The following is a 26,475-nucleotide window of genomic DNA, read 5'->3' as shown; positions in this document are numbered from 1 at the left end:
GCAAATATGCATATCTGGAGTAAGTATCAGGGGGCAGGTGAAATATTCTTAACACAAGCATATCTTTAACCAGGTGGAGTACAGAAAGGAAATTGTAAGGGAGTGGGTAGTGCAAATAAATACTTTTTTCTGTCAAGCGGACAGGTAACACAATCACAGATAATCTCCACAAAGCCCAGTGCCATCTAATATCAGAGGGGAGAGTGGCCAATACATCAATGTGAGCCAACATATATGGCCTGACCTGGTTTTTGCCTGTAACATCAGACCCTGAGAGAGAGAGAGAGAGAGAGAGAGAGAGAGAGAGAGAGAGAGAGAGAGAGAGAGAGAGAGAGAGAGAGAGAGAGAGAGAGAGAGACTGACAGAGAGAGACAGAGAGAGAGAGAGAGAGAGAGAGAGAGAGAGACCACTGAAGCACAGGGATCGTTACATAACAACCAGACCTGCCTGGACATTTGGGCAGAGAAAAGGACAAAATATGGCAGAAATCAGAGCAAAATGGGAATGATTACAGCCAGGTGACTCACTGACGTGGCATTAGCTAGTGTATTAGTGGTTGTGACAATTCAACAATCTATCCTCTCCACTTGTTCAAATGTATCTGATAATCATTGTAAGACAAGTATTATTTTCTACACAGTTTTTATTGTGCCAGATGCATTTACAAATCACTACTAAATCATTAATATTATGTATTTAAATAAATTCATTAAGATCTACTAAATTTAAGAAGGCAAAATTGGGAATAAAATTGTAATCACTTGAAATAGGAAATATATCCACATAGACAGTACGCACTAGAGACCAAATCCAGCATCCAGTATGTGTCACAGAGAAAAATAAACATGTTTTTCTTTAAAACTGCAAAATCCATTTGCAACATGAATTAAGTTGGAAAAAATCAATGCAACAGATGCATCAAAATAGCATAGGCCTTTTATTGTAAATGTATATGCAGTGACATAACAGTGAGAAGAAGCAAGTGCAGAAACACATCATACAGGAACACGCAACTTTAAGCTAGCTTTCAAAGCCACACAGAAAATAATCTCTTGTGGACAGACTATGTAACGTAAATAGTATTTTACGTGAGATTTTCGATTGTAGGTTGCCAAGATTACACAGAATATGGAGGCAAATAGCCTACTATGAGGGGACGTTTCAGTTGGTGCTGCCATCTGTCTCTCTATATAGCAGTTTATAGTAATTATAGGCTTTAACCCACAGGTATAAGAGCAACTTATTGTATTGCCAATAATGATACGGACAGATGAATAGCGACAAGCACTTCAAAGATGTGCTCCCTGCATCCACTGGGGATGTATTGATTCAGTTGTTCACGGTATTAGTATAGTGTTGTTTGAGGAGTGTGGCTAAAAAGTAGTGGTGAGATGTCGAAACGAGACTACTTTAATACTAAGGCCCTGGCTGGTTAAGCTGGGTCATGTTCATTAGGTAGAAAACGAAGCGAGCCAGGGATGTACTACCTGAACTTGTCTAATTGTTTTAGTTTTCGGTTTTGCTATTGTCCGCCCCAATGAACACGACCATGGTCTCCGAGTTGCTTTTGACAGTCACGTGCACAGACAAAAAAAACAATTCTCCCAAACACACAATAACAATTATTATTCAACGCATGACCATTCTGAGAGTTGAAAAGAAGACAATGGAGCAGCTATTGTAAACATGGAATGTTCACACTCAAGAAGAGATCATAATAACAGTTGTGACAAATTTCATGATGGATCACAGAATCCCTGTCAGAATAGAAGTTGTACATCTATCAATAAAAAGTTATTACAGTGAAACACTTTAAAAGCACTGGCAATAAAATACATATCAGAAAACCTTTACATTTCTAGCTTGGTACCAGATCTGTTTGTGCTCTTGCTTACTCCATTGATGTCCTTGTCAAGCCAGTTTTTATCTTTGTTTGCCACTACAATGAGTGAAGGAGTTGGCATGATAGCACAAACAGATTAGCACCCAGTTTCCTCTGGTGCTGGTACAGATGTAGGATCTTAATTTGAACAGTTTTTCACAGCAGGAAAATAATCCTGCAGCAACAGGAAATGTGAATTATTATGTGGATTATAGTTCATGGACATTTTAAATACATTTTTAATCAAATCTGACATTTTAAAGTGGAAATTATAAACGTTAGAACCCTTTTTAAACCTCAAATACACTGCAAGTTTGCTGTGCAGGAAATGTCCTGCAACAACAGGGTGATCAAATTATGATCCTACATCTGTACATTGGATAGACGTGATTGTGATCTTAACTTCTTCTCCTTCAGCCAAGTAGAGACATCATTATGGAATAACAACTTTTACATCAATGTAAGGCATAGTAAAATAATTTAAAGGGTTACATGGTATCTGCAACACTTTATATTGCTGCTACATTACCTATCTACTGTACCACATACAAATAAGACAACTATGCAAAGTCACAAAGTTTGTAAGGCAAAGGCATGGCAAATTCACAAGAGATAAATATTAGTCTTAAAGTTTAAAGAGTCATTCTTTCATAACAAAAGACATAGACAGTGGGATAGTTTGAATCTACTACCACCTGAAAATGAAACGATCTGACATCTTTGCAGAAACAAAACAATGCTGGTTAAACCTGCCAGTTTATGAGGCTATTGCTGCAAGCCATATGCTTTCCCTTACAAAACGACAGGCACCCTCTCTTGTTGTGACGGGACATTCACAGGCTGAGTCCCAAATGGCACCCTTTTCCCTTTAGAGCACACATTTTAACCAGGGCCCATAGGGCTCTGATCAAAAGTGGTTCACTCTATAGGGAATAGGGCGCCATTTGGGAAACAGACATAGCTTACCAGCCCATCAGCACTGGTTTTAGAGTCCTCCTGTGTCATGGGACTGGGTGATTTACATAATGGGGTTATTACAGGCTTATACCATACAAACTAGACTGATTGTTTCCCAAAAAAGCTACTGTGTGGGGACTGATGACAAAATCAGGAGCTGAAAGGTTTAACTAGAGTGTGGTGCAAGTGCAATGCTTTATACTTTAGGGCCATTGGCATTATTTATGCTCTGGCTGATGTGAACATTACAGAGTTGGGAACCCCTAGTTCAAACCAAGCCAGTATTTAGTCTGCATAACATGAGATAACAATCTGAAAGAACACCTGTCTCTGTTGAGAGGAGCCTCAGAATGAGCTTTCATTCATTCATGACTGATTGAACTAAACTAAAACATTGTTTCTGGGTTACCGATGACCTGTTACATTTTGGCTCATGGTGCTATTTGGTCTTAGTTGTATCTGATGAAGAGAGAGCACACCAATGTTTCTGATCCTACCAAAATGGCACTTGTTTACAAGAGTCCAAAAATGGCACCCTATTCCCTATATAGTGCACCATTTTTTTTACCAGAGCCCTATGGGCCCAAGGATAACATTTGGAAATCAACCGAAAGCACAAGGCAATAGGGGGAGTGGGGCTGGGCTGGCCTTAAGGCAAATAGTGTACCGGTATTAATGTCATATTTCTCTCTATAAAATAATATACAAATAAAAAAGCAAAGAGATTTCAGCTGTCCCGCTACTATAATATAGTGCACGGCTTCTTGTCTTTGAAGGGGTTTTCAGAGGCTGGGATGCCCATGAGTAGAGGATCGTATTTAGCATGTTCTCCACAATAGTGCATCAGGTCTGCTGAGGCCTTGGACACCTACGGGAGAGAATCATACAGCAGGTTACTGTCAGCCTCAGATGAACACAAAGAAACAGTCAGGAGGCTCACCAAGGAATGTAGTTTGTGTCCCTGAGAGATGCACATCCTTGGTAAAGACTGACTACCCTAAATCGATCCTCAACACATTATGTAGTGGAAATATACACTTGCTTACTACTTATTATGAAGCAATGTACTGGGGATGCATTCTAAATCTGACCACAACTCCATTTTGCTCAATCCCTTCCTATAGGCCGAAAATCAACCAGGAAGTACCCGTGCTAAGGACTATTCAATGCTGGTCTGACAAATCGGAATCCACGCTTCAAGATTGTTTTGATCACGCAGACTGGGATATGTTCCGGGTAGCCTCAGAGAATAATATTGACGTATATGCTGATTCGGTGAGTGAGTTTATAAGGAAGTGTATTGGAGATGTTGTACCTACTGTGACTATTAAAACCTACCCTAACCAGAAACCGTGGATAGAGGGCAGCATTCGTGCAAAACTGAAAGTGCGTACCACCGCATTTAACCATGGCAAGGCGACTGGGAATATGGCAGAATACAGAGTAGTTATTCCCTCCGCAAAGCAATCAAACAAGCAAAATGTCAGCATAGAGACAAAGTGGAGTTGCAATTCAGTGGCTCAGACACAAGACATATGTGGCAGAGTCAACAGACAATCACGGACTACAAAAGGAAAACCAGCCACGTCATGGACACCGACGTCTTGCTTCCAGATAAACTAAACACTTTCTTTGCCCACTTTGAGGATAATACAGTGCCACCAACGCGGCCCGCTACCAAGGACTGTGGGCTCTCCTTCTCCGTGGCCGACGTGAGTAAGACATTTAAATGTGTTAACCCTCGCAAGGCTGCCGGCCCAGATGGCATCTCTAGCCGCATCCTCAGAGCATGCGCAGACCAGCTGGCTGGTGTGTTTACAGACATATTCAATCTCTCCCTATCCGAGTCTGCTGTCCCCGCATGCTTCAAAATGGCAACCATTGTTCCTGTACCCAAGAATGCAAAGGTAACTGAACTAAATGACTATCGCCCCGTAGCACTCACATCTGTCAATATGAAATGCTTTTAGAGACTAGTCAAGGATCATATCACCTCCACCTTACCTATCACCCTAGAGCCACTTCAATTTGCTTACCGCCCCAATAGGTCCACAGACGACGTAATCACCATCCCACTGCACATTGCCCTATCCCATCTGGACAAGAGGAATTCCAATGTAAGAATGCTGCTCATTGACTATAGCTCAGCATTCAACACCATAGTACCCTCCAAGCTCATCATTAAGCTTGAGGCCCTGGGTCTCAACCCCACACTGTGTAATTGGGTCCTGGACTTCCTGACATGCCGTCCCCAGGTGGTGAAGGTAGGAAACAACATCGCCACTTCGCTGATCCTCAACACAGGGGCCCCACAAGGGTGCGTGCTCAGCCCCCTCCTGTACTCCCTGTTCACCCATTACTACGTGGCCATGCACGTCTCCAACTCAATCATCAAGTTTGCAGACGACACAACAGTAGTAGGCTTGATTACCAACAACAACGAGACAGCCTCCAGGGAGGTGGTGAGGGCTCTCGGAGTGGTGTCAAGAAAATACCCTCTCACTCAACGTCAACAAAACAAAGGAGATGATCGTGGACTCCAGGAAACAGCAGAGGGAGCAACCCCCTATCCACATAGACAGGACAGCAGTGGAGCAGGTGGAAAGTTTTAAGTTCCTCTGCGTACATATCACTGACAAACTGAAATGGTCCACCCACAGAGACAGTGTGGCAAAGAAGGCACAACAGTGCCTCTTCAACCTCAGGAGGATGAAGAAATTTGGCTTGTCACCTAAAACCCTCACAAACTTTTACAGATGCACAATTGAGAGCATCCTGTCGGGCTGTATCACCGCCTAGTACGGCAACTGCACCACCCACAACCGCAGGGCTCTCGAGAGGGTGGTGGAGTCTGCACAATGCATCACCGGGGGCAAAGTACCTGACCTCCAGGACACCTACAGCACCGATGTCACAGGAAGGCCAAAAAGATCATCAAGGACAACAACCACCCGAGCCACTGCCTGTTCACCCCGGTACCATCCACAAGGCGAGGTCAGTACAGAGAGACTGAAAACAGCTTCTATCTCAAGGCCATCAGACTGTTAAACAGCCATCACTAGCACAGAGAGGCTGCTGCCTACAATCAGAATTGAAATCATTGTCCACTTTAATAAACGGAACACTAGTCACTTTAATAATGCCACTTTAATAATGTTTACATATCTCGCATTACTCATCTCGTATGTACACTACTGTTCAAAAGTTTGGGGTCACTTAGAAAAGTCCTTGTTTTTGAAAGCAAAGCACACATTTAATGAACAAAAGAAGGCCAGCATCCCAGAGTCGCCTCTTCACTGTTGACGTTGAGACTGGTGTTTTGCGGGTACTATTTAATGAAGCTGCCAGTTGAGGACTTGTGAGGCGTCTGTATCCTTTTAAAATTATAAACTTGGATTAGCTAACACAACGTGCCATCACAGGAGTGATGGTTGCTGATAATGGGCCTTTGTACGCCTATGTAGATATTCCATAAAAAATCTGCGGTTTCCAGCTACAATAGTAATTTACAACATTAACAATGTCTACACTGTATTTCTGATCCATTTTCTGTTATTTTAATGGACTTTTTTTTCTTTTTCTTTTTTTCTAAAACAAGGAAATTTCGAAGTGACCTCAAACTTTTGAACGGTAGTGTGGATACGTTGTGGAATTGTTAAAGAGAAGGTCAGCAAAGGCAGTTCTTGCAGGATGAACAATGTAATATCATATACGTACAGTCTATTTAGGTAATTATGGGTTATGTTTGAGAAGCGTACCTTAATCCTCTCAATGCTGGCCTCTATTCTCAGCTGCTGGACTGTCCTCCTGGCATGGGCAGTGTTATTGGAACTCTGCATCTTTGAAGACATGATGGTCTCCACACACCTGTGTTAAAACACACATACTGGACTCAGTACTGTATAACACTATGGAAAAGAATGACTGACAATAAATGAATGAATATACCTTCCACAATTCTGGAGTACTGGCAATTTTTGTGTGTGGCTTTATCTGGAAAAACTAAAGAAAAGTACAATAAACAATCATTAAATCATCATTGGTACATCCATATAGGGCAGCAGAACAGCCAGTCCCTGTATAACAGTCTCATAAAAGATATCCCAGCTACATCAGCAGGCATGTCTTACGTCTTTGTACAGCAGATGGTGTGTTGGAGAATAACCCAAGACGGTTAAGTGCCAGGAACATAACTTTGACAAGCTGCCTAACAGAACATACAAACACAAAAAATACAAAAAAATTACATTTGATACTTCTGTCAAATGTGTCTCACGTGATTGAGAGGATCAAGTCTGTGTATAAATGCAGCCCCTTCATAGCGTGAAGAGCAAAGTGCCTGCTCCACTAACTCATTCATTGCTAGAGCTGTCTGGGCTGCATTGTTAGCTCCCCACTCATGCTGCACAGAAATTAACACAGTTGAATAATGCAACACGGCATGTAGAAGTGTTGAAACTGTTCGCAAAACAATGTCCATACAGGCTAGAACAATGCAAGACGATGCCGGTAGCTTCCGGTTTTAATTGTAGGCTAACGTTCCTTGCTAGCTTACAGCTGAAGCAACATCAATTCACTACCCTAGTACTTTGTTTGTGCAAACCATACTGCAAAATATGCTGATTTCAAAGCTGATTGATTGTCACAAAAAAACATTAATTCACTTCGTCTCCCTCGCCACCAAAAACTCATTCACTTCTTCACTCCCTCACTTCCAGTCTGGTTTCCAGTAAAATCCAATAGTGTGTGAATGCGGGCTGCATACAGGAACACCCTTGAGCATCCCATTGGTTCCTTCATAAACATCCCCCCTCGAGCATCTCATTGGTTCCTGCATAAATGCCCCCCCCCCCTTGATCATGACATCTTCATGCTTGTGTGACACTTTTGAATGTGGGTCAAAAGGAAAATACAAGCATTATCGCCCCCGCCTCCTATGTACCGGAGTTCTCCTTGCTAGCTAGCTAGCTAGCTAGCTAGCACGTCTGCTGTGTACTGGCATCCTCCTTACTAGCTAGCGGGAGGCAGGGGCAACACCGGTAGACAGTGTCCTTCGCTCTCGCCTGCTGAACACCTGCCCTCACATTCGTTAAGAGAACTGCGGAAAAACAGTGCCCGACATGCAGGGGCAAAGGATACTGTCTACCGGTCTCCCTGCCTCCCGCTAGCTATGGTATGTGGGAGGCAGGGGCGACACCGTGTGTTAGCTAACTAGCTAGCTTGTTAGTTAGCGACACCGTGTAATAGCTTGCTAGTTAGCTAGCTAGCACACGGTGATCAATGTTGTTGATCAGTACAATCAAATAATATGTTCTCCTAGCAGTTGCCATTGAAATAAGTCCTAAATGGAAGGAATTGTTTGTCATCTGTAGCCCCATGAAATCAGCTAAAACAAGCTCAATAACTCATTGCATGTACACACTCCTATTGAATAATATGCACTCACCTGTATTGTGAAAAGACCTATGCTACATCTTGATTTACTCAGTTTATCAATATATTTACCTATTAAATAAATGAAAACCATTATGTGATTTTGTTGTTAGATTGGTAAAAACAAATTGATTGTATAATTGTTTCATTAATGCATACATGGTTGTCTCAACAACAAAAAAAGACATACAAATGTTCAAATATTGAACTCAAAAGATGCCCAATGATTGAACAGACCAGAAGCTGAGTTCATCTGTCTGGATCATTTTTTTACATTTTAGTCATTTAGCAGACACTCTTATCCAGAGCGACTTACAGTAGTGAATGCATACATTTCATTTCATGCATTTATTTATTTATTTATTTTTTGTACTGGCCCCCCGTGGGAATCGAACCCACAACCCTGGCGTTGCACACACCATGCTGGCATTGCAAACACCATGCTCTACCAACTGAGCCACAGGGAATCCATGCTATCAAGTGCTATTCGGTGACTTTGGCTAATGTGCCTTCTTTTTTTTGTTGTAGTATCGTTTTGGAATCGAGTATCGTGACGGTATCGAGTATTATGATACTAAACCTGGTATCGGTATCAAAGTCAAAATTCTGGTATCGTGACAACACTAATTGGTCCATAGCAATAAAGAAATTGCCTGAGAGGACAGGGCTGTAGTGGGTCTGTACAGTATGTAGTAAGAAAGAGACTGCCTGGGTGCTGGGACTGTTTAAGAGCGAACAGTCTGCCAGGTTTCACTCTCACCTTGGAACCTGTGGATCCAGAATGACTGCGTACATGCATGCACGCACACACAAACACACTCTGGTACGCCCGCACACACACAGTGCATGTCATTTGAGAAGCATCAACTATAACCTTTGTATTGAGGTCATCAATATGTGATTCCACTTCTATTACAACGGCTAAGAGGTTTAAGGAGGAGGATGCCGCACGGAAGGAAGCTGAAACGGAATAAAGTAATCTGTAGCCAGCCACAGCGCAGCTGAGTACAAACTGGACGGAGAGACCTCCATTGGAAGCATACATCTCTCTAATCACCCTACCAACCCACTCCTTTCCTCTCCTCCTACCCTTCCTTTCCCTTCCTCCCTCCTTCATTCACAGGAAGATGTATCCCCAGCCAGACAGCCAGTTCAATTCCCCTCTGAAGTATAAATGATTAAATATGTTCCGGTTTTAAAAATAGAGGCGGGCGGAAGAGGAGAGAGCTGCAGAGGTGGTTAGTCACCCAAACAGACGGGAACGTAAAGATTTAGTACCATAAGGAGTAAGTATAGGAATAGAAACAAAGTATCCTGACAAATAAACACTTCTCAACCATCTCAACCAGTCTCAAACACAGTCTCAACACTCTTTCCTTCACGTGAGGATCTTGAAATAATCAAAGACACTTCATCCTCTTCCACACCGCAGCTTTCCCTGAATTAATACATCTTTCAATGCTCTGAGACACTTCAAGAGCCCTTCAACCTCATGTCTGCCTCAGTGCCTTTTGTGTGCTTGGCTTGGCTAGACACAGGAGTGGTTTAATGTGCATATCTCTGTTATTTGCGCAACAGTGGATTTTAAAACACAGCCAGACCACTACACTGACCAGACGATGGTAGAGTGAACACAGGAAGAAGGCCATAATCGGAGGGCTGGGTCAGACAAGGGCTACTAACCCAGTGTCTAACTAACGTCTGCACCAGACTGAAAGTGACGCTAGCAGCTAGGGCTTGGACCATAAAGAGGAGGTGCTTGAGGGTCAATGGGCTGAGTGCCACTGTGTGCAACACTAACAACTAGCTTTTGTCTAGTCAACTCAATGAAGTCTGTTCAGTTGGTGCTACTTTGTCTTGACCTTTGTTTTGTCTGACCTCTCAGTGATACCATAGTAAAGGAGGCTAGATGTATGGATCAGGTTAACGCTGTAGGCAATACCAAAGTCAGACTAAAAGGAACTGTAGAGGCTTCAAATGTAATCATATCTTATATCTACTTAAAGAAAGTACAGAAGAGTATTAGTATGTGCAGTATTAGTGAGTATCTAAAATGGCACCCTATACCCTATGTAGTGCACTACTTTTAACTAAATAGGGACTAGGGTGCCATTTGGAATGCAAGTTTAGAGTCATTCTGTGACACAGCTGGGTTTCATTGTGCATCTGTTTTTAGGTGGTCACGACCAGGGGTTCTTAGGATTTATACCGGATAGACCCTCCACACCTGATCAGACCACCTAAGGACATGGTCCACAAGGATACTGTAAGAGGCCCACTTGGCACGGCTAAGCTGGCAGCAGAGGTGCCCACCACCACCAGACCACACATACACGTCTGGGCTGGCAGTGGCGTTTCCCTGTGGCTTTGACACAAGCTGAAAGCTGTTGTCCATGGTCTTGCTAATGCTTCAGTAGGAGTAAAAAGTAAAGGAAGTAAGTTCGACACCAGCTGTGCTGATTGGCTTTCCTCTAGGAACATCCTGGTTGTTTCCCAAACGGAACCCTATTCCATATTTAGTGTACTACTTTTGACGAGAGCCCTATGGCTCTATGGCACCCTATTCCCTATATAGTAAACTGCTTTTGACCAGGGCCCTATTCCCTATTGACTAGAGCCCTATGGGGCCTGGTCAAAAGACGTGCACCGTATATAGGAAATAGGGTGCCATTTGGGACATAAGTCCTGACTCACTGAGGTCCTTCCCAGGCCTCTGATGTACCCTGAAATAACTCTCCGTTCCTGGGCAGGAAATAGCCACAGTTGGGCGACCCCTGTCGGAAGCGCTGGAGGGACTAAGTCTAGGGATTCACAGATTCTCACTTTACAAATAATAGCCAGCCAATAGGACCACCTCCCTGCTTTGCTCTCTCGTCCAGGAAAGGCAGCCAAGGGTCAGGGATTGTCTGTAGGAATGCCATAGCTAGCATCCCATCCTGCTACCCAGGCTCCTCTCTGGACCACAGATTGGAGTCTTTAGTAATGCCATCTACTACAGCACACTGCATCATTGATACTATTCATATACCGCTCTGAGACCACTGAGGCACTGCTTTCATGTGGCTGTAATGTGGCTGCTGTAGCGTGGCTCTGGTGTGTACACAAGTGGGTTGTCACTACACCAGAAAAAGCAGGTTTCTGAGAGGCTCTGACCTTTGGTGTGTAACTATAATCATGACACTACCTGCTTCTCTTTAGACATTACTACACAGATAAACCACATCTAACGGTTGCGATACCTAAGACCTACTTTGGTGAAACTATGGTCTTTACTATGGTTACTTGTTATAGATATTATCAATGACTGTATTGCTAATACACTGTGTGAAATAGACACTGGCTATATTCAGAGATTGAGGGATAATTGTAAGAAGAGAGACTTGGCTGAGCTGTGAGAATAGTCTCATATCATCTATTATCAGCCAATCTATCCTCTGGCACTACTACTGAATCAGAAGCTAACCCTGCCACCGTTACACAGTCCCTAACCGCCAGTCCCTAACTGGTAGGCCAATGGGAAAATCAGTCCCTATCTGGTAGGCCAATGGGAAAATCAGTCCCTAACTGGTAGGCCAATGGGAAAATCAGTCCCTAACTGGTAGGCCAATGGGAAAATCAGTCCCTAACTGGTAGGCCAATGGGAAAATCAGTCCCTAACTGGTAGGCCAATGGGAAAATCAGTCCCTAACTGGTAGGCCAATGGGAAAATCAGCCCCTAACTGGTAGGCCAATGGCCATGAGAGAATAAGCAGGCCCTTTATCTATCCTCCGCACTACTAAACTGCCTAGCAACAAGATGGCTTGGCCTTACGCCTGGGCCTAAAAATGTGTCTGAAACCAGATACTACAATGATAGTACAATGAGCTCAAGGCTCGGGGGACATTAGAGCCCCACAGGAACAATAAAGACGTATTATCAGTGCGACTAGATGCTTGACGCTGCCGGACTGACAGTGGGTGATGTGCAAAATGGACGGATCAAAAATAGGGTCCGGGAGTAAAAAAAAAAAAGAAAGTTGAACTGCACCCTCATGGATGCTAATCTCAGACAGCCTGATGCTATCTGGGACTGGGAGACAGAGCAGGGTGCTAGTCAGCCGTGCAGGGAAGAGACACAGGCTCTCTGATCTAGTGTAAAAGCACCAGCCATAGAAAAACAAACATAGTACACTCAGAAGAACCTTAAATGGGATGGTTCTTTGAAGAACCACACACACTCAACACCTTATTTTATGCAAATAAAGTATTGATCCTTGTTTGCATATTTCCCAGGGTACCATTAGAGTGCATTTTTTAGTTACCAGTACCACCCAAGAGTGTGTTTGCTAGTGACAGACATGGTGGTTGCATTCATTCATTTTCAGTCCTGTGGCCTTTGCCAATTGAGATCCTAAGTGAATATGTTATCATTAATAATTAAAGTTAAATTCTTTAAGACAATACAATGCATATTACAATGCATATAGGTCTTATTTTGATGGCCTAGTTTTAGCCTAATACAGTGGCTTGAAACACATGGTTTACAGGCCACATCATGCCTTTCAAGTCACAGTATGCTGGCTTGCAAAGTGATGTGTAACTCATATTGGAATCTAGCCAGTGAGGGGATATCCAACATTTTGAGAAAGAAATCACCAGCAACCTGGATTCAGAATGACTGCCAGGGTTGGGAAGACTAAGATGATACTACATCTAAACTAAAGCATTTAAACTGGAATAACCATTTCAGTAACGGATGCAAGTCCAACTACTAACAGATTGGATTAGTTTAGAAAAATGTATGTTTATATTGGAGTAACATAAGAGTAATAAAAAACATACATATTGAAACAAATAATTCCAATAATCAACCTGCAATAGAGCATGCTGGGAAATATAATAAAGATGGGTGTGGTTTTGTTTCAACTCTGGTTATCAACACCAACAGTGGGGTTATTTTATGCCACTGAATGTTAATTGAACTCTTTAGTGTTCATTGAACTATTGAATCAACACTAGAAACTGAAAGATCTACACTAGTTAACACTGGCCAATTTGCTGTGTGCTATGAAAGGAAAACATCTGCAGACATTTCAATAACATTTCAGAATTCTGAACAACTGTAGATGCAATGCAACAGGAATGACAGTCAAGCAGGTTTGAGTATTGACCGTAAGAGGTGCCACATTGATTCTAAGTGATAATGATGATGACAGATTTACTGTGCAGTTATTTGTTGTTCAGACTGAATAGTGGGGAATAGTGGGGTGCCATTAGGGAGACAACAAAGTATTTTATTTACAATCTACTCAACAGGATAGAAGGGTTCTTAGCCATTGAGTCACCAACAATACAGTTATAAGAAAAATAAGTGTTAAGAAAGTATTTACTAAAATAAACTGAAGTAAAAAATAAATCAAAAATAATTAAAGAGCAACAATAAAATAACAGTAGCGAGGCTATATACAGGGGATATATGTTCTTCCACAGAGCTCTGTGAAGGGAAGTAGCGAATTAGGTGGTCGGCTGAGGTTAAACCCAGAACAATAACGTCTCACACAGACTCTTTTCTCACCATTTCCTCCGTCTCTTCCTTCCCACCTGGGCTTTCATGTGAAGGCAATCAGGTTCTCTTGTCTTTCAGTTTCTGTAGTGTATCTCACCAAGAGTCACACATTCGGAGTCGTGCTGTGTGTGGCCTGTCCCACACAACACGACAGACAGATTGGAGTCGTGCTGTGTGTGGCCTGTCCCACACAACACGACAGACAGATTGGAGTCGTGCTGTGTGTGGCCTGTCCCACACAACACGACAGACAGATTGGAGTCGTGCTGTGTGTGGCCTGTCCCACACAACACGACAGACAGATTGGAGTCGTGCTGTGTGTGGCCTGTCCCACACAACACGACAGACAGATTGGAGTCGTGCTGTGTGTGGCCTGTCCCACACAACACGACAGACAGATTGGAGTCGTGCTGTGTGTGGCCTGTCCCACACAACACAACAGACAGATTGGAGTCGTGCTGTGTGTGGCCTGTCCCACACAACACAACAGACAGATTGGAGTCGTGCTGTGTGTGGCCTGTCCCACACAACACAACAGACAGATTGGAGTCGTGCTGTGTGTGGCCTGTCCCACACAACACAACAGACAGATTGGAGTCGTGCTGTGTGTGGCCTGTCCCACACAACACAACAGACAGATTGGAGTCGTGCTGTGTGTGGCCTGTCCCACACAACACAACAGACAGATTGCCAATCAGTCAGAAAGTGATCAGAGCTTTGTGAGTAAGATGTCTTTGATGTAAGATTTCCTAAGACACAGCGACAGTCCATCTATGGCTTCCAGCGCATGTACACCCTGCAGTGAAAGGGAAGGTGAACAACATCCATGGATTAAGTCTTGCTTTGAAGTGTATTTATTCTTCATATAATACATCTGTGAGCCAGTCAATAGATGGATGACAAGCAAAAGAGCAAAAGTCAAGATCCCAGGTGTGTTTACACATTGACATTGATGTGCATCATTTCCTTTCAGGAAGCACACTGTATATTTTATCTTAATTCAACATGTTTGTTTTTCATTCGATCATTATCAGTGTCTTCACAAAACTGGGGTCATTTGTAGCCTAGTAGTAAATATGAGATCAGCTATGCACACTATTCTTTCAGCAGGCAACAGGGAGACGTGAGAGAGAGAAGGAGAGAGTGTCTGTCTGGAGAGTAGTCAAAGGGAGAATCTTTCTGGCACAGTGTGTATGACCAGATGCCACATCAATGAAACGCTCCACCATCTGGTTCTATTAATATACAGTGCACAAACACACAGAGTAGGAGAAAGGGCGGAGAAACAGGGAGGAGGGGTGTCATGCAAACTAAATCTGTTGCATGCAGTCCATTTACTTTGAAGCAGCGTAACGAAAAGGGCCTCGCACGCAACACTCTCTCCAGGTCCATTAGAGCCTTTTATCTTACTTTAGGACAATCAGGACAGCTAAGCAAATGAAACAGGTTCTCTCTCTCTTTGCTACCCAGCAACTGAAAAGCTCACAAACTGGTAAGGGTGGTGGTGAGGGACATTCATTTTCATGTGTCCCTCTATGTTGCTTACTTGCTTTAACGTCATTCGGCAAACTTTCCGAACAGCTACAATTCATAAACACCTGTAAACATTGTAGCTGTCATCATGCAGGATGACCTGAAAACAAAGGCTCAGCTCAGAGAGTATGACTGCTGCTTGGCTTGCAGAGCGAGTGATACACTCTCGGCATGGTTAAGCATTACAGATCAGATCATGAACTGTTAGTCAACCCTGTCTGCTCTGACACATCTCAACACTAAGCCTCAGTGCTATGCCTTATCTATTGTATCCATCCTAGCCAAATGACACCACTTGCAGGGAAGCGTTTGACTGTCTCTCATCCTTTTGTTAACCTGCCCCTATCATGTGTTCTGGCATCGGCTTTAGAAAGATAAAAGTGTGAGGGTTGAGCCAGTGTCGAGGAGGGCTGAGGAGGGGAGGGCTGAGGAGCGCTGAACAGGGGAGGGCTGAGGTGGGCTGAGGAGGGGAGAGCTGAGGTGGGGAGGGCTGAGGAGGGGGGGCTGAGGAGCGCTGAGGAGGGGAGGGCTGAGGAGCGCTGAACAGGGGAGGGCTGAGGTGGGCTGAGGAGGGGAGAGCTGAGGTGGGGAAGGCTGAGGAGGGAAGGCTGAGGGGAGGGCTGACGAGGGGAGGGCTGAGGAGGGAAGGGCTGAGGAGGGGAGGGCTGAGGAGGGGAGGGCTGAGGAGGGGAGGGCTGAGGAAGGGAGGGCTGAGGAGGGAGGGCTGACAAGGGGAGGGCTGACAAGGGGAGGGCTGAGGAGGGGAGGGCTGAGGAGGGGAGGGCTGAGGAAGGGAGGGCTGACAAGGGGAGGGCTGAGGAGGGAGGGCTGACAAGGGGAGGGCTGACAAGGGGAGGGCTGAGGAGCGCTGAGGTGGGGAGGGCTGAGGAGGGGAGGGCTGAGGAGGGGAGGGCTGAGGAGTGCTGAGGAGGGGAGGGCTGAGGAGAGGAGGGATGAGGAGGGGAGGGCTGAGGAAGGGAGGGCTGAGGAGGGGAGGGCTGAGGAAGGGAGGGCTGAGGAGGGAGGGCTGACGAGGGGAGGGCTGAGGAGGGGAGGGATGAGGAAGGGAGGGCTGAGGAGGGAGGGCTGACGAGGGGAGGGCTGACGAGGGGAGGGCTGACGAGGGGAGGGCTGAGGAGGGAGGGCTGAAGAGGGGAGGGCTGAGGAGGGGAGGGCTGAGGAGGGGAGGGCTGAGGAGGGGAGGGCTGAGGAGGGAAGGGCTGAGGAAGGGAGGGCTGAGGAAGGGAGGGCTGAGGAGGGGAGGGCTGAGGAGGGGAGGGCAGAGGAGGGGAGGGCTGAGGAAGGGAGGGCTGAGGAAGGGAGGGCTGACAAGGGGAGGGCTGAGGAGGGGAGGGCTGAGGAAGGGAGGGCTGAGGAGGGAGGGCTGACGAGGGAGGGCTGACGAGGGGAGGGCTGAGGAGGGGAGGGCTGAGGAAGGGAGGGCTGAGGAGGGGAGGGCTGAGGAGGGGAGGGCTGAGGAAGGGAGGGCTGAGGAGGGGAGGGCTGAGGAGGGGAGGGCTGAGGAAGGGAGGGCTGACAAGGGGAGGGCTGACAAGGGGAGGGCTGAGGAGCGCTGAGGTGGGGAGGGCTGAGGAGGGGAGGGCTGAGGAGGGGAGGGCTGAGGAGTGCTGAGGAGGGGAGGGCTGAGGAGAGGAGGGATGAGGAGGGGAGGGCTGAGGAGGGGAGGGCTGAGGAGGGGAGGGCTGAGGAGGGAAGGGCTGAGGAGGGGAGGGCTGAGGAGGGAGGGCTGAGGAAGGGAGGGCTGAGAAGGGGAGGGCTGAGGAGGGAGGGCTGAGGAGGGGAGGGCTGAGGAAGGGAGGGCTGAGGAGGGAGGGCTGACGAGGGAGGGCTGACGAGGGGAGGGCTGAGGAGGGGAGGGCTGAGGAAGGGAGGGCTGAGGAGGGGAGGGCTGAGGAGGGGAGGGAGGGCTGAGGAAGGGAGGGCTGAGGAGGGGAGGGCTGAGGAGGGGAGGGCTGAGGAGGGGAAGGCTGAGGAAGGGAGGGCTGAGGAGGGAGGGCTGACGAGGGAGGGCTGACGAGGGGAGGGCTGAGGAGGGGAGGGCTGAGGAGGGGAGGGCTGAGGAGGGGAGGGCTGAGGAAGGGAGGGCTGAGGAGGGAGGGCTGACGAGGGAGGGCTGACGAGGGGAGGGCTGAGGAGGGGAGGGCTGAGGAAGGGAGGGCTGAGGAGGGGAGGGCTGAGGAAGGGAGGGCTGAGGAGGGGAGGGCTGAGGAGGGGAGGGCTGAGGAAGGGAGGGCTGAGGAGGGAGGGCTGACGAGGGAGGGCTGAGGAGGGGAGGGCTGACAAGGGGAGGGCTGAGGAGGGAGGGCTGACAAGGGGAGGGCTGAGGAGGGGAGGGCTGAGGAGCGCTGAGGTGGGGAGGGCTGAGGAAGGGAGGGCTGAGGAGGGGAGGGCTGAGGAGGGGAGGGCTGAGGAGGGAGGGCTGACAAGGGGAGGGCTGAGGAGGGGAGGGCTGAGGAGCGCTGAGGTGGGGAGGGCTGAGGAGGGGAGGGCTGAGGAGGGGAGGGCTGAGGAAGGGAGGGCTGAGGAGGGAAGGGCTGAGGAGGGGAGGGCTGAGGAGGGAGGGCTGAGGAGGGAGGGCTGACAAGGGGAGGGCTGAGGAGGGAGGGCTGAGGAAGGGAGGGCTGAGGAAGGGAGGGCTGAGGAAGGGAGGGCTGAGGAAGGGAGGGCTGAGGAAGGGAGGGCTGAGGAGGGGAGGGCTGAGGAGGGGAGGGCTGAGGAGGGAGGGCTGACAAGGGGAGGGCTGAGGAGGGAGGGCTGACAAGGGGAGGGCTGACAAGGGGAGGGCTGAGGAGCGCTGAGGTGGGGAGGGCTGAGGAAGGGAGGGCTGACGAGGGAGGGCTGACGAGGGGAGGGCTGAGGAGGGGAGGGCTGAGGAGGGGAGGGCTGAGGGGAGGGGAGGCAGGGGAGGGCTGGGAGGGGAGGGCTTGAGGGGGAGGGCTGAGGAGGGGAGGGCTGAGGAGGGGAGGGCTGAGGAAGGGGAGGGCTGAGGAGGGGAGGGCTGAGGAGGGGAGGGCTGAGGAAGGGGAGGGCTGAGGAGGGGAGGGCTGAGGAGGGGAGGGCTGAGGAGGGGAGGGCTGAGGAGGGAGGGCTGACGAGGGGAGGGCTGACGAGGGAGGGCTGAGGAAGGGAGGGCTGGAGGAGGGGGAGGGCTGAGGAGGGGAGGGCTGAGGAGGGAGGGCTGAGGAGGGGAGGGCTGAGGAAGGGAGGGCTGACGAGGGAGGGCTGACGAGGGAGGGCTGACGAGGGGAGGGCTGAGGAGGGGAGGCTGAGGAGGGGAGGGCTGAGGAGGGGAGGGCTGAGGAAGGGAGGGCTGAGGAGGGAGGGCTGACGAGGGAGGGCTGACGAGGGGAGGGCTGAGGAGGGGAGGGCTGAGGAAGGAGGGCTGAGGGAGGGGAAGGCTGAGGAGGGAGGAGGGCTTGAGGAAGGGAGGGCTGAGGAGGGGAGGGCTGAGGAGGGGAGGGCTGAGGAAGGGAGGGCTGAGGAGGGAGGGCTGAGGAGGGAGGGCTGAGGAGGGGAGGGCTGAGGAGGGGAGGGCTGAGGAGGGGAGGGCTGAGGAGGGGAGGGCTGAGGAAGGGAGGGCTGAGGGGGAGGGCTGACGAGGGAGGGCTGACGAGGGGAGGGCTGAGGAAGGAAGGGCTGAGGAGGGGAGGGCTGAGGAGGGAGGGCTGAGGAGGGAGGGCTGACAAGGGGAGGGCTGAGGAGGGAGGGCTGACAAGGGGAGGGCTGAGGAGGGGAGGGCTGAGGAAGGGAGGGCTGAGGAAGGGAGGGCTGAGGAAGGGAGGGCTGAGGAGGGGAGGGCTGAGGAAGGGAGGGCTGAGGAGGGGAGGGCTGAAGAGGGGAGGGCTGAGGAGGGAGGGCTGACAAGGGGAGGGCTGAGGAGCGCTGAGTTGGGGAGGGCTGAGGAGAGGAGGGCTGAGGAAGGGAGGGCTGAGGAAGGGAGGGCTGAGGAGGGAGGGCTGACAAGGGGAGGGCTGAGGAGGGAGGGCTGACAAGGGGAGGGCTGAGGAGCGCTGAGTTGGGGAGGGCTGAGGAGAGGAGGGCTGAGGAAGGGAGGGCTGAGGAAGGGAGGGCTGAGGAGGGAGGGCTGACAAGGGGAGGGCTGAGGAGGGAGGGCTGACAAGGGGAGGGCTGACAAGGGGAGGGCTGAGGAGGGGAGGGCTGAGGAAGGGAGGGCTGAGGAAGGGAGGGCTGAGGAAGGGAGGGCTGAGGAGGGGAGGGCTGAGGAAGGGAGGGCTGAGGAGGGGAGGGCTGAAGAGGGGAGGGCTGAGGAGGGAGGGCTGACAAGGGGAGGGCTGAGGAGCGCTGAGTTGGGGAGGGCTGAGGAGAGGAGGGCTGAGGAAGGGAGGGCTGAGGAAGGGAGGGCTGAGGAGGGAGGGCTGACAAGGGGAGGGCTGAGGAGGGAGGGCTGACAAGGGGAGGGCTGAGGAGCGCTGAGTTGGGGAGGGCTGAGGAGAGGAGGGCTGAGGAAGGGAGGGCTGAGGAAGGGAGGGCTGAGGAGGGAGGGCTGACAAGGGGAGGGCTGAGGAGGGAGGGCTGACAAGGGGAGGGCTGACAAGGGGAGGGCTGAGGAGCGCTGAGTTGGGGAGGGCTGAGGAGAGGAGGGCTGAGGAAGGGAGGGCTGAGGAGGGGAGGGCTGAGGAGGGGAGGGCTGAGGAAGGGAGGGCTGAGGAGGGGAGGGCTGAGGAAGGGAGTGCTGAGGAGGGAGGGCTGACAAGGGGAGGGCTGACAAGGGGAGGGCTGACAAGGGGAGGGCTGAGGAGGGGAGGGCTGAGGAAGGGAGGGCTGAGGAGGGGAGGCTGAGGAGGGAAGGGCTGACAAGGGGAGGGCTGACGAGGGGAGGGCTGAGGAGGGGAGGGCTGAGGAAGGGAGGGCTGAGGAGGGGAGGGCTGAGGAGGGGAGGGCTGAGGAGGGAAGGGCTGAGGAGGGAGGCTGAGGAGGGAAGGGCTGAGGAGGGGAGGGCTGAGGAGGGGAGGGCTGAGGAAGGGAGGGCTGAGGAGGGGAGGGCTGAGGAGGGAGGGCTGACAAGGGGAGGGCTGAGGAGGGAGGGCTGACAAGGGGAGGGCTGAGGAGGGGAGGGCTGAGGAGCGCTGAGGTGGGAGGGCTGAGGAAGGGAGGGCTGAGGAGGGGAGGGCTGAGGAGGGGAGGGCTGAGGAGGGAGGGCTGACAAGGGGAGGGCTGAGGAGGGGAGGGCTGAGGAGCGCTGAGGTGGGGAGGGCTGAGGAGGGGAGGGCTGAGGAGGGGAGGGCTGAGGAGGGAGGGCTGAGGAGGGAAGGGCTGAAGAGGGGAGGGCTGAGGAGGGAGGGGCTGAGGAGGGAGGGCTGAGGAGGGAGGGCTGACAAGGGGAGGGCTGACAAGGGGAGGGCTGAGGAGCGCTGAGGTGGGGAGGGCTGAGGAGGGGAGGGCTGAGGAGAGGAGGGCTGAGGAGGGGAGGGCTGACAAGGGGAGGACTGACGAGGGGAGGGCTGAGGAGGGGAGGGCTGAGGAGGGAGGGCTGACAAGGGGAGGGCTGAGGAGGGGAGGGCTGAGGAAGGGAGGGCTGAGGAGGGAGGGCTGAGGAGGGAGGGCTGACAAGGGGAGGGCTGAGGAGCGCTGAGTTGGGGAGGGCTGAGGAGGGGAGGGCTGAGGAGTGCTGAGGTGGGGAGGGCTGAGGAAGGGAGGGCTGAGGAGGGGAGGGCTGAGGAGGGAGGGCTGAGGAGGGGAGGGCTGAGGAAGGGAGGGCTACTGAGGGGAGGAGGGGTGAGGAGGGGAGGGCTGAGGAGGGAAGGGCTGACGAGGGGAGGGCTGACGAGGGAGACTGAGGAAGGGAGGGCTGAGGAAGGGAGGGCTGAGGAAGGGAGGGCTGAGGAGGGGAGGGGAGGGCTGAGGAGGGGAGGGCTGAGGAGGGAGGGCTGACAAGGGGAGGGCTGACAAGGGGAGGGCTGAGGAGCGTTGAGGTGGGGAGGGCTGAGGAGGGGAGGGCTGAGGAGGGGAGGGCTGAGGAAGGGAGGGCTGAGGAGGGGAGGGCTGAGGAAGGGAGGGCTGAGGAGGGGAGGGCTGAGGAGGGGAGGGCTGAGGAGGGAAGGGCTGAGGAGGGGAGGGCTGACAAGGGGAGGGCTGAGGAGGGAGGGCTGACAAGGGGAGGGCTGACAAGGGGAGGGCTGAGGAGCGCTGAGGTGGGGAGGGCTGAGGAAGGGAGGGCTGAGGAAGGGAGGGCTGAGGAAGGAGGGCTGAGGAGGGGAGGGCTGAGGAGGGGAGGGCTGAGGAGGGAGGGCTGACAAGGGGAGGGCTGAGGAGGGAGGGCTGACAAGGGGAGGGCTGACAAGGGGAGGGCTGAGGAGCGCTGAGGTGGGGAGGGCTGAGGAGGGGAGGGCTGAGGAGGGCTGAGGAGAGGAGGGCTGAGGAGGGGAGGGCTGACAAGGGGAGGACTGACGAGGGGAGGGCTGAGGAGGGGAGGGCTGAGGAGGGAGGGCTGACAAGGGGAGGCTGAGGAGGGAGGGCTGACAAGGGGAGGGCTGAGGAGGGAAGGGCTGAGGAAGGGAGGGCTGAGGAGGGGAGGGCTGAGGAGGGAGGGCTGAGGAAGGGAGGGCTGAGGAGGGGAGGGCTGAGGAGGGGAGGGCTGAGGAGGGGGAGGGCTGAAGAGGGGAGGGCTGAGGAAGGGAGGGCTGAGGAGGGGAGGCTGAGGAGGGGAGGGCTGAGGAGGGGAGGGCTGAGGAAGGGAGGGCTGACAAGGGGAGGGCTGAGGAGGGAAGGGCTGAGGAAGGGAGGGCTGAGGAGGGGAGGGCTGAGGAGGGGAGGGCTGAGGAAGGGAGGGCTGAGGAGGGGAGGGCTGAGGAGGGGAGGGCTGAGGAAGGGAGGGCTGAGGAGGGGAGGGCTGAGGAAGGGAGGGCTGAGGAGGGGAGGCTGAGGAGGGAAGGGCTGACGAGGGGAGGGCTGACGGAGGGGAGGGCTGAGGAGGGGAGGGCTGAGGAGGGGAGGGCTGAGGAAGGGAGGGGGCTGAGGAGGGGAGGGCTGAGGAGGGAGGGCTGAGGAGGGAAGGGCTGAGGAGGGAAGGGCTGAGGAGGGGAGGGCTGAGGAGGGGAGGGCTGAGGAGGGAAGGGCTGAGGAGGGAGGGCTGAGGAGGGGAGGGCTGAGGAAGGGAGGGCTGAGGAGGGAGGGCTGACGAGGGAGGGCTGAGGAGGGGAGGGGCTGACAAGGGGAGGGCTGAGGAGGGAGGGCTGACAAGGGGAGGGCTGAGGAGCGCTGAGGTGGGGAGGGCTGAGGAAGGGAGGGCTGAGGAGGGAAGGGCTGAGGAGGGAGGGCTGACAAGGGGAGGGCTGACAAGGGGAGGGCTGAGGAGCGCTGAGGTGGGGAGGGGCTGAGGAGGGGAGGGCTGAGGAGGGGAGGGCTGGGAGAGGGGAGGGGATGCTGGAGGAGGGGAGGGGCTGAAGGAGGGAGGGCTGACAAGGGGAGGGCTGAGGAGGGAGGGGTGACAAGGTGAGGGCTGACAAGGGTGGGAGGGCTGAGGAGGGAGGGCTGAGTGGAGGGGAGGGCTGAGGAAGGAGGGCTGAGGAAGGGAGGGCTGAGGAAGGGAGGGCTGAGGAAGGAGGGCTGAGGAGGGGAGGGCTGAGGAGGGAGGGCTGACAAGGGGAGGGCTGAGGATAGGGAGGGCTGACAAGGGGAGGGCTGACAAGGGGAGGCTGAGGGCGCTGAGGTGGGGAGGGCTGAGGAGGGGAGGGCTGAGGAGAGGAGGGCTGAGGAGGGGAGGGCTGACAAGTGAGGAGACTGACGAGGGGAGGGCTGAGGAGGGGAGGGCTTGAGGAGGGAGGGTCTGACAAGGGGAGGGGCTGAGGAGGGGAGGGCTGAGGAAGGGAGGGCTGAGGAGGGAGGGCTGAGGAGGGAGGGCTGACAAGGGGAGGGCTGAGGAGCGCTGAGTTGGGGAGGGCTGAGGAGGGGAGGGCTGAGGAGTGCTGAGGTGGGGAGGGCTGAGGAGGGGAGGGGCTGAGGAGGGGAGGGCTTGAGGAGGGGAGGGCTGAGGAGGGAGGCTGAGGAGGGGAGGGCTGAGGAGGGGAGGGCTGAGGAGGAGGAGGGCTGAGGAGGGAAGGGCTGACGAGGGGAGGGCTGACGAGGGAGGGCTGAGGAAGGGAGGGCTGAGGAAGGGAGGGCTGAGGAGGGGAGGGCTGAGGAGGGGAGGGAGGGCTGAGGAGGGGAGGGCTGAGGAGGGAGGCTTGACAAGGGGAGGGCTGAGGAGGGAGGGCTGACAAGGGGAGGGCTGACAAGGAGGAGGGCTGAGGAGCGTTGAGGTGGGGTAGGGCTGAGGAGGGAGGGCGAGGCTGGGAGGGGAGGGCTGGAGGAAGGGAGGGCTGAGGAGGGGAGGCTGAGGAGGGGAGGATGGGCTGAGGGAGGGGAGGGCTGAGGAGGGGCGGGCCTGAGGAGGGAAGGGCTGAGGAGGGGAGGGCTGACAAGGGGAGGGCTGACAAGGGAGGGCTGAGGAGGGAGGGCTGACAAGGGGAGGGCTGACAAGGGGAGGGCTGAGGAGCGCTGAGGTGGGGAGGGCTGAGGAAGGGAGGGCTGAGGAAGGGAGGGCTGAGGAAGGGAGGGCTGAGGAAGGGAGGGCTGAGGAAGGGAGGGCTGAGGAGGGGAGGGCTGAGGAGGGGAGGGCTGACAAGGGGAGGGCTGAGGAGGGGAGGGCTGACAAGGGAGGCTGACAAGGGGAGGGCTGAGGAGCGCTGAGGTGGGGAGGGCTGAGGAGGGGAGGGCTGAGGAGGGCTGAGGAGGGGAGGGCTGAGGAGGGCTGAGGAGAGGAGGGCTGAGGAGGGGAGGGCTGACAAGGGAGGACTGACGAGGGGAGGGCTGACGAGGGGAGGGCTGAGGAGGGAGGGCTGACAAGGGGAGGGCTGAGGAGGGGAGGCTGACGAGGGGAGGGCTGAGGAGGGAGGGCTGAGGAGGGGAGGGCTGAGGAGGGAGGGCTGAGGAGGGGAGGGCTGAGGGGGGGAGGGCTGAGGAAGGGAGGGCTGAGGAGGGGAGGGCTGAGGAGGGGAGGGCTGAGGAGGGGAGGGCTGAGGAGGGAGGGCCTGAGGAAGGAAGGGCTGAGGAGGGGAGGGCTGAGGAAGGGAGGGCTGAGGAGGGGAGGGCTGAGGAAGGGAGGGCTGACAAGGGGAGGGCTGACAAGGGGAGGGGCTGACAAGGGGAGGGCTGAGGAGGGAGGGCTGACAAGGGGAGGGCTGACAAGGGGAGGGCTTGAGGAGCGCTGAGGTGGGGAGGGCTGAGGAGGGGAGGGCTGAGGAGGAGAGGGCTGAGGAGTGCTGAGGTGGGGAGGGCTGAGGAGGGGAGGGCTGAGGAAGGGAGGGCTGAGGAGGGGAGGGCTGAGGAGGGGAGGGCTGAGGAGGGGAGGGCTGAGGAGGGGAGGGCTGAGGAGGGAGGGCTGACAAGGGGAGGGCTGAGGAGGGGAGGGCTGAGGAAGGGAGGGCTGAGGAAGGGAGGACTGAGGAGGGAAGGGTGAGGAGGGGAGGGCTGAGGAGGGGGAGGGCTGAGGAGGGGAGGGCTGAGGAGGGGAGGGCTGAGGAAGGGAGGGCTGAGGAGGGGAGGGCTGAGGAGGGAGGGCTGACAAGGGGAGGGCTGAGGAGGGGAGGGCTGAGGAGGGGAGGGCTGAGGAGGGGAGGGCTGAGGAGGGAGGGCTGACAAGGGGAGGGCTGAGGAGGGAGGGCTGACAAGGGGAGGGCTGACAAGGGGAGGGCTGAGGAGCGCTGAGGAGGGGAGGGCTGAGGAGGGGAGGGCTGAGGAGGGGAGGGCTGAGGAGAGGAGGGCTGAGGAGGGGAAGGGCTGAGGAGGGGAGGGCTGAGGAGGGGAGGGCTGAGGAAGGGAGGGCTGAGGAGGGAAGGGCTGAGGAGGGAAGGGCTGAGGAGGGGGAGGGCTGAGGAGGGAAGGGCTGAGGAGGGGAGGGCTGAGGAGGGAAGGGCTGAGGAGGGGAGGGCTGAGGAGGGGAGGGGGTGACGAGGGGAGGGCTGAGGAAGGGAGGGCTGAGGAGGGGAGGGCTGAGGAGGAAGGGCTGAGGAGGGGAGGGCTGAGGAGGGAAGGGCTGAGGAAGGGATGAGAGCTCATCTTTGTGTGTGGCAGTGTCTAGGAACTCAGGTAGTTAGTAACAAAAGGAAGCGTTGAGTTTGTTCTTGTTCAGGTAGTTATTGCAATTAATGACACACTAACTGCCACCAAACTGACACAGAACACGGTGCAGCTCTCATCATCTTCCAACTCCTCTTAAGCTCTCAAAGCCAGGCTAATACTAGTATCCTGTTTCTCAAGTCATGTAACTTTGCGAAATGTCTATAAGCACTCAGACAGCTACTATTTACAAAACCTGTAACTCTGTAACATCTCTATTATGAGGTAGGTGTGATCAGATGTTATCACCTTCTTCCAACTTGATAAGTGAGTATCTCAATCAGAAAGACAACTGAAACAGTGAGGTGATGCTAGCCTGGTCCCAGAGCTGTTTGTGCTGTCATACAACGACCATAGGAGTTGGCTATAAAGCACAAACAGATATGGGACCAGGCTAATATTCTGCTGCTTCTGGGTGGTGGTGTTTCATTCCTTTCCCTACAGTGATATAACTAATGTGGGTCATTAAGTGGAAAGCAGGAAATCCATGCTAAGCAGGGCAGTGAGTGACTGTAACTACTTACTGTGTGCTACACTGCCAGACCAGACCAGGCGGAGGCCACTGTTTCTTGTTGAGTAAGAGGGTTGAAAGGACTGAGGCCTCTAGTCTACTACTGGTCTGATACCGGTGGACTGTGAAACCCACCTGGGCTGCCGAGCTGAGAAAAACTCCTGTGACCGCACGGCACACAGAGCTAGCTTGAAGTTACAGCAGTTTGACCGCATATGCTTCTAAATCCCCCAGAGGACTGAGAAATGAGCTGAGGAACCCCCCTCCACGCACGCACGCACACACACACCACACACACACACACACACAACACACACACACACACACACCACACACAACACACACACACACACACACACACACACAAGCAACTTCCTGTTGCCTGGAGCAGTTCTGTATTTCAGAGTTAGAATTAGAGTAGTTGGATCTCAACGACCGACAGCCAATGAACTCGCCTGTGTCTAGACAGATCAGAGG

General features: G+C 53.1%; 1 protein-coding gene and 1 long non-coding RNA gene across 9 annotated transcripts in view; both read right to left on the bottom strand.

The window, feature by feature from the left end:
* Positions 1-914: 914 nt before the first annotated feature.
* Positions 915-26,475, bottom strand: part of LOC115158596 (guanine nucleotide-binding protein G(I)/G(S)/G(O) subunit gamma-12) — an 80,481-nt gene continuing 54,920 nt past the window's right edge. For 2 of the 8 annotated variants that reach the window (XR_003868690.1, XR_003868691.1), the window contains exons 3-5: positions 6,788-6,841; positions 6,598-6,706; positions 915-3,707 (exon numbers count right to left, since the gene is read on the bottom strand). Coding sequence is in view for 2 of the 8 variants with exons in the window: in XM_029707755.1 (XP_029563615.1) it covers positions 3,582-3,707; positions 6,598-6,706 (235 nt within the window). In the remaining 6 variants the exon portion in view is untranslated. Of the gene's footprint in view, positions 3,708-6,420; positions 6,707-6,787; positions 6,842-6,969; positions 7,047-26,475 lie in introns of those variants that run through there. The other 6 variants (XR_003868692.1, XM_029707756.1, XR_003868694.1 and 3 more) reach the window with 4 other exon arrangements.
* LOC115158598 (uncharacterized) lies at positions 7,556-8,416 on the bottom strand. The gene is made up of 2 exons (XR_003868697.1): positions 7,823-8,416; positions 7,556-7,791 (listed from the first exon to the last, which is right to left on the bottom strand). It is a non-coding gene; the product is annotated as an uncharacterized LOC115158598 (long non-coding RNA).

Source organism: Salmo trutta, chromosome 22, assembly GCF_901001165.1.
Source record: "Salmo trutta chromosome 22, fSalTru1.1, whole genome shotgun sequence".
Taxonomy (NCBI): domain Eukaryota; kingdom Metazoa; phylum Chordata; class Actinopteri; order Salmoniformes; family Salmonidae; genus Salmo; species Salmo trutta.
The sequence above is the reverse complement of the archived record's forward strand: the minus strand, read 5'-3'. Positions and strand labels throughout refer to the sequence as shown.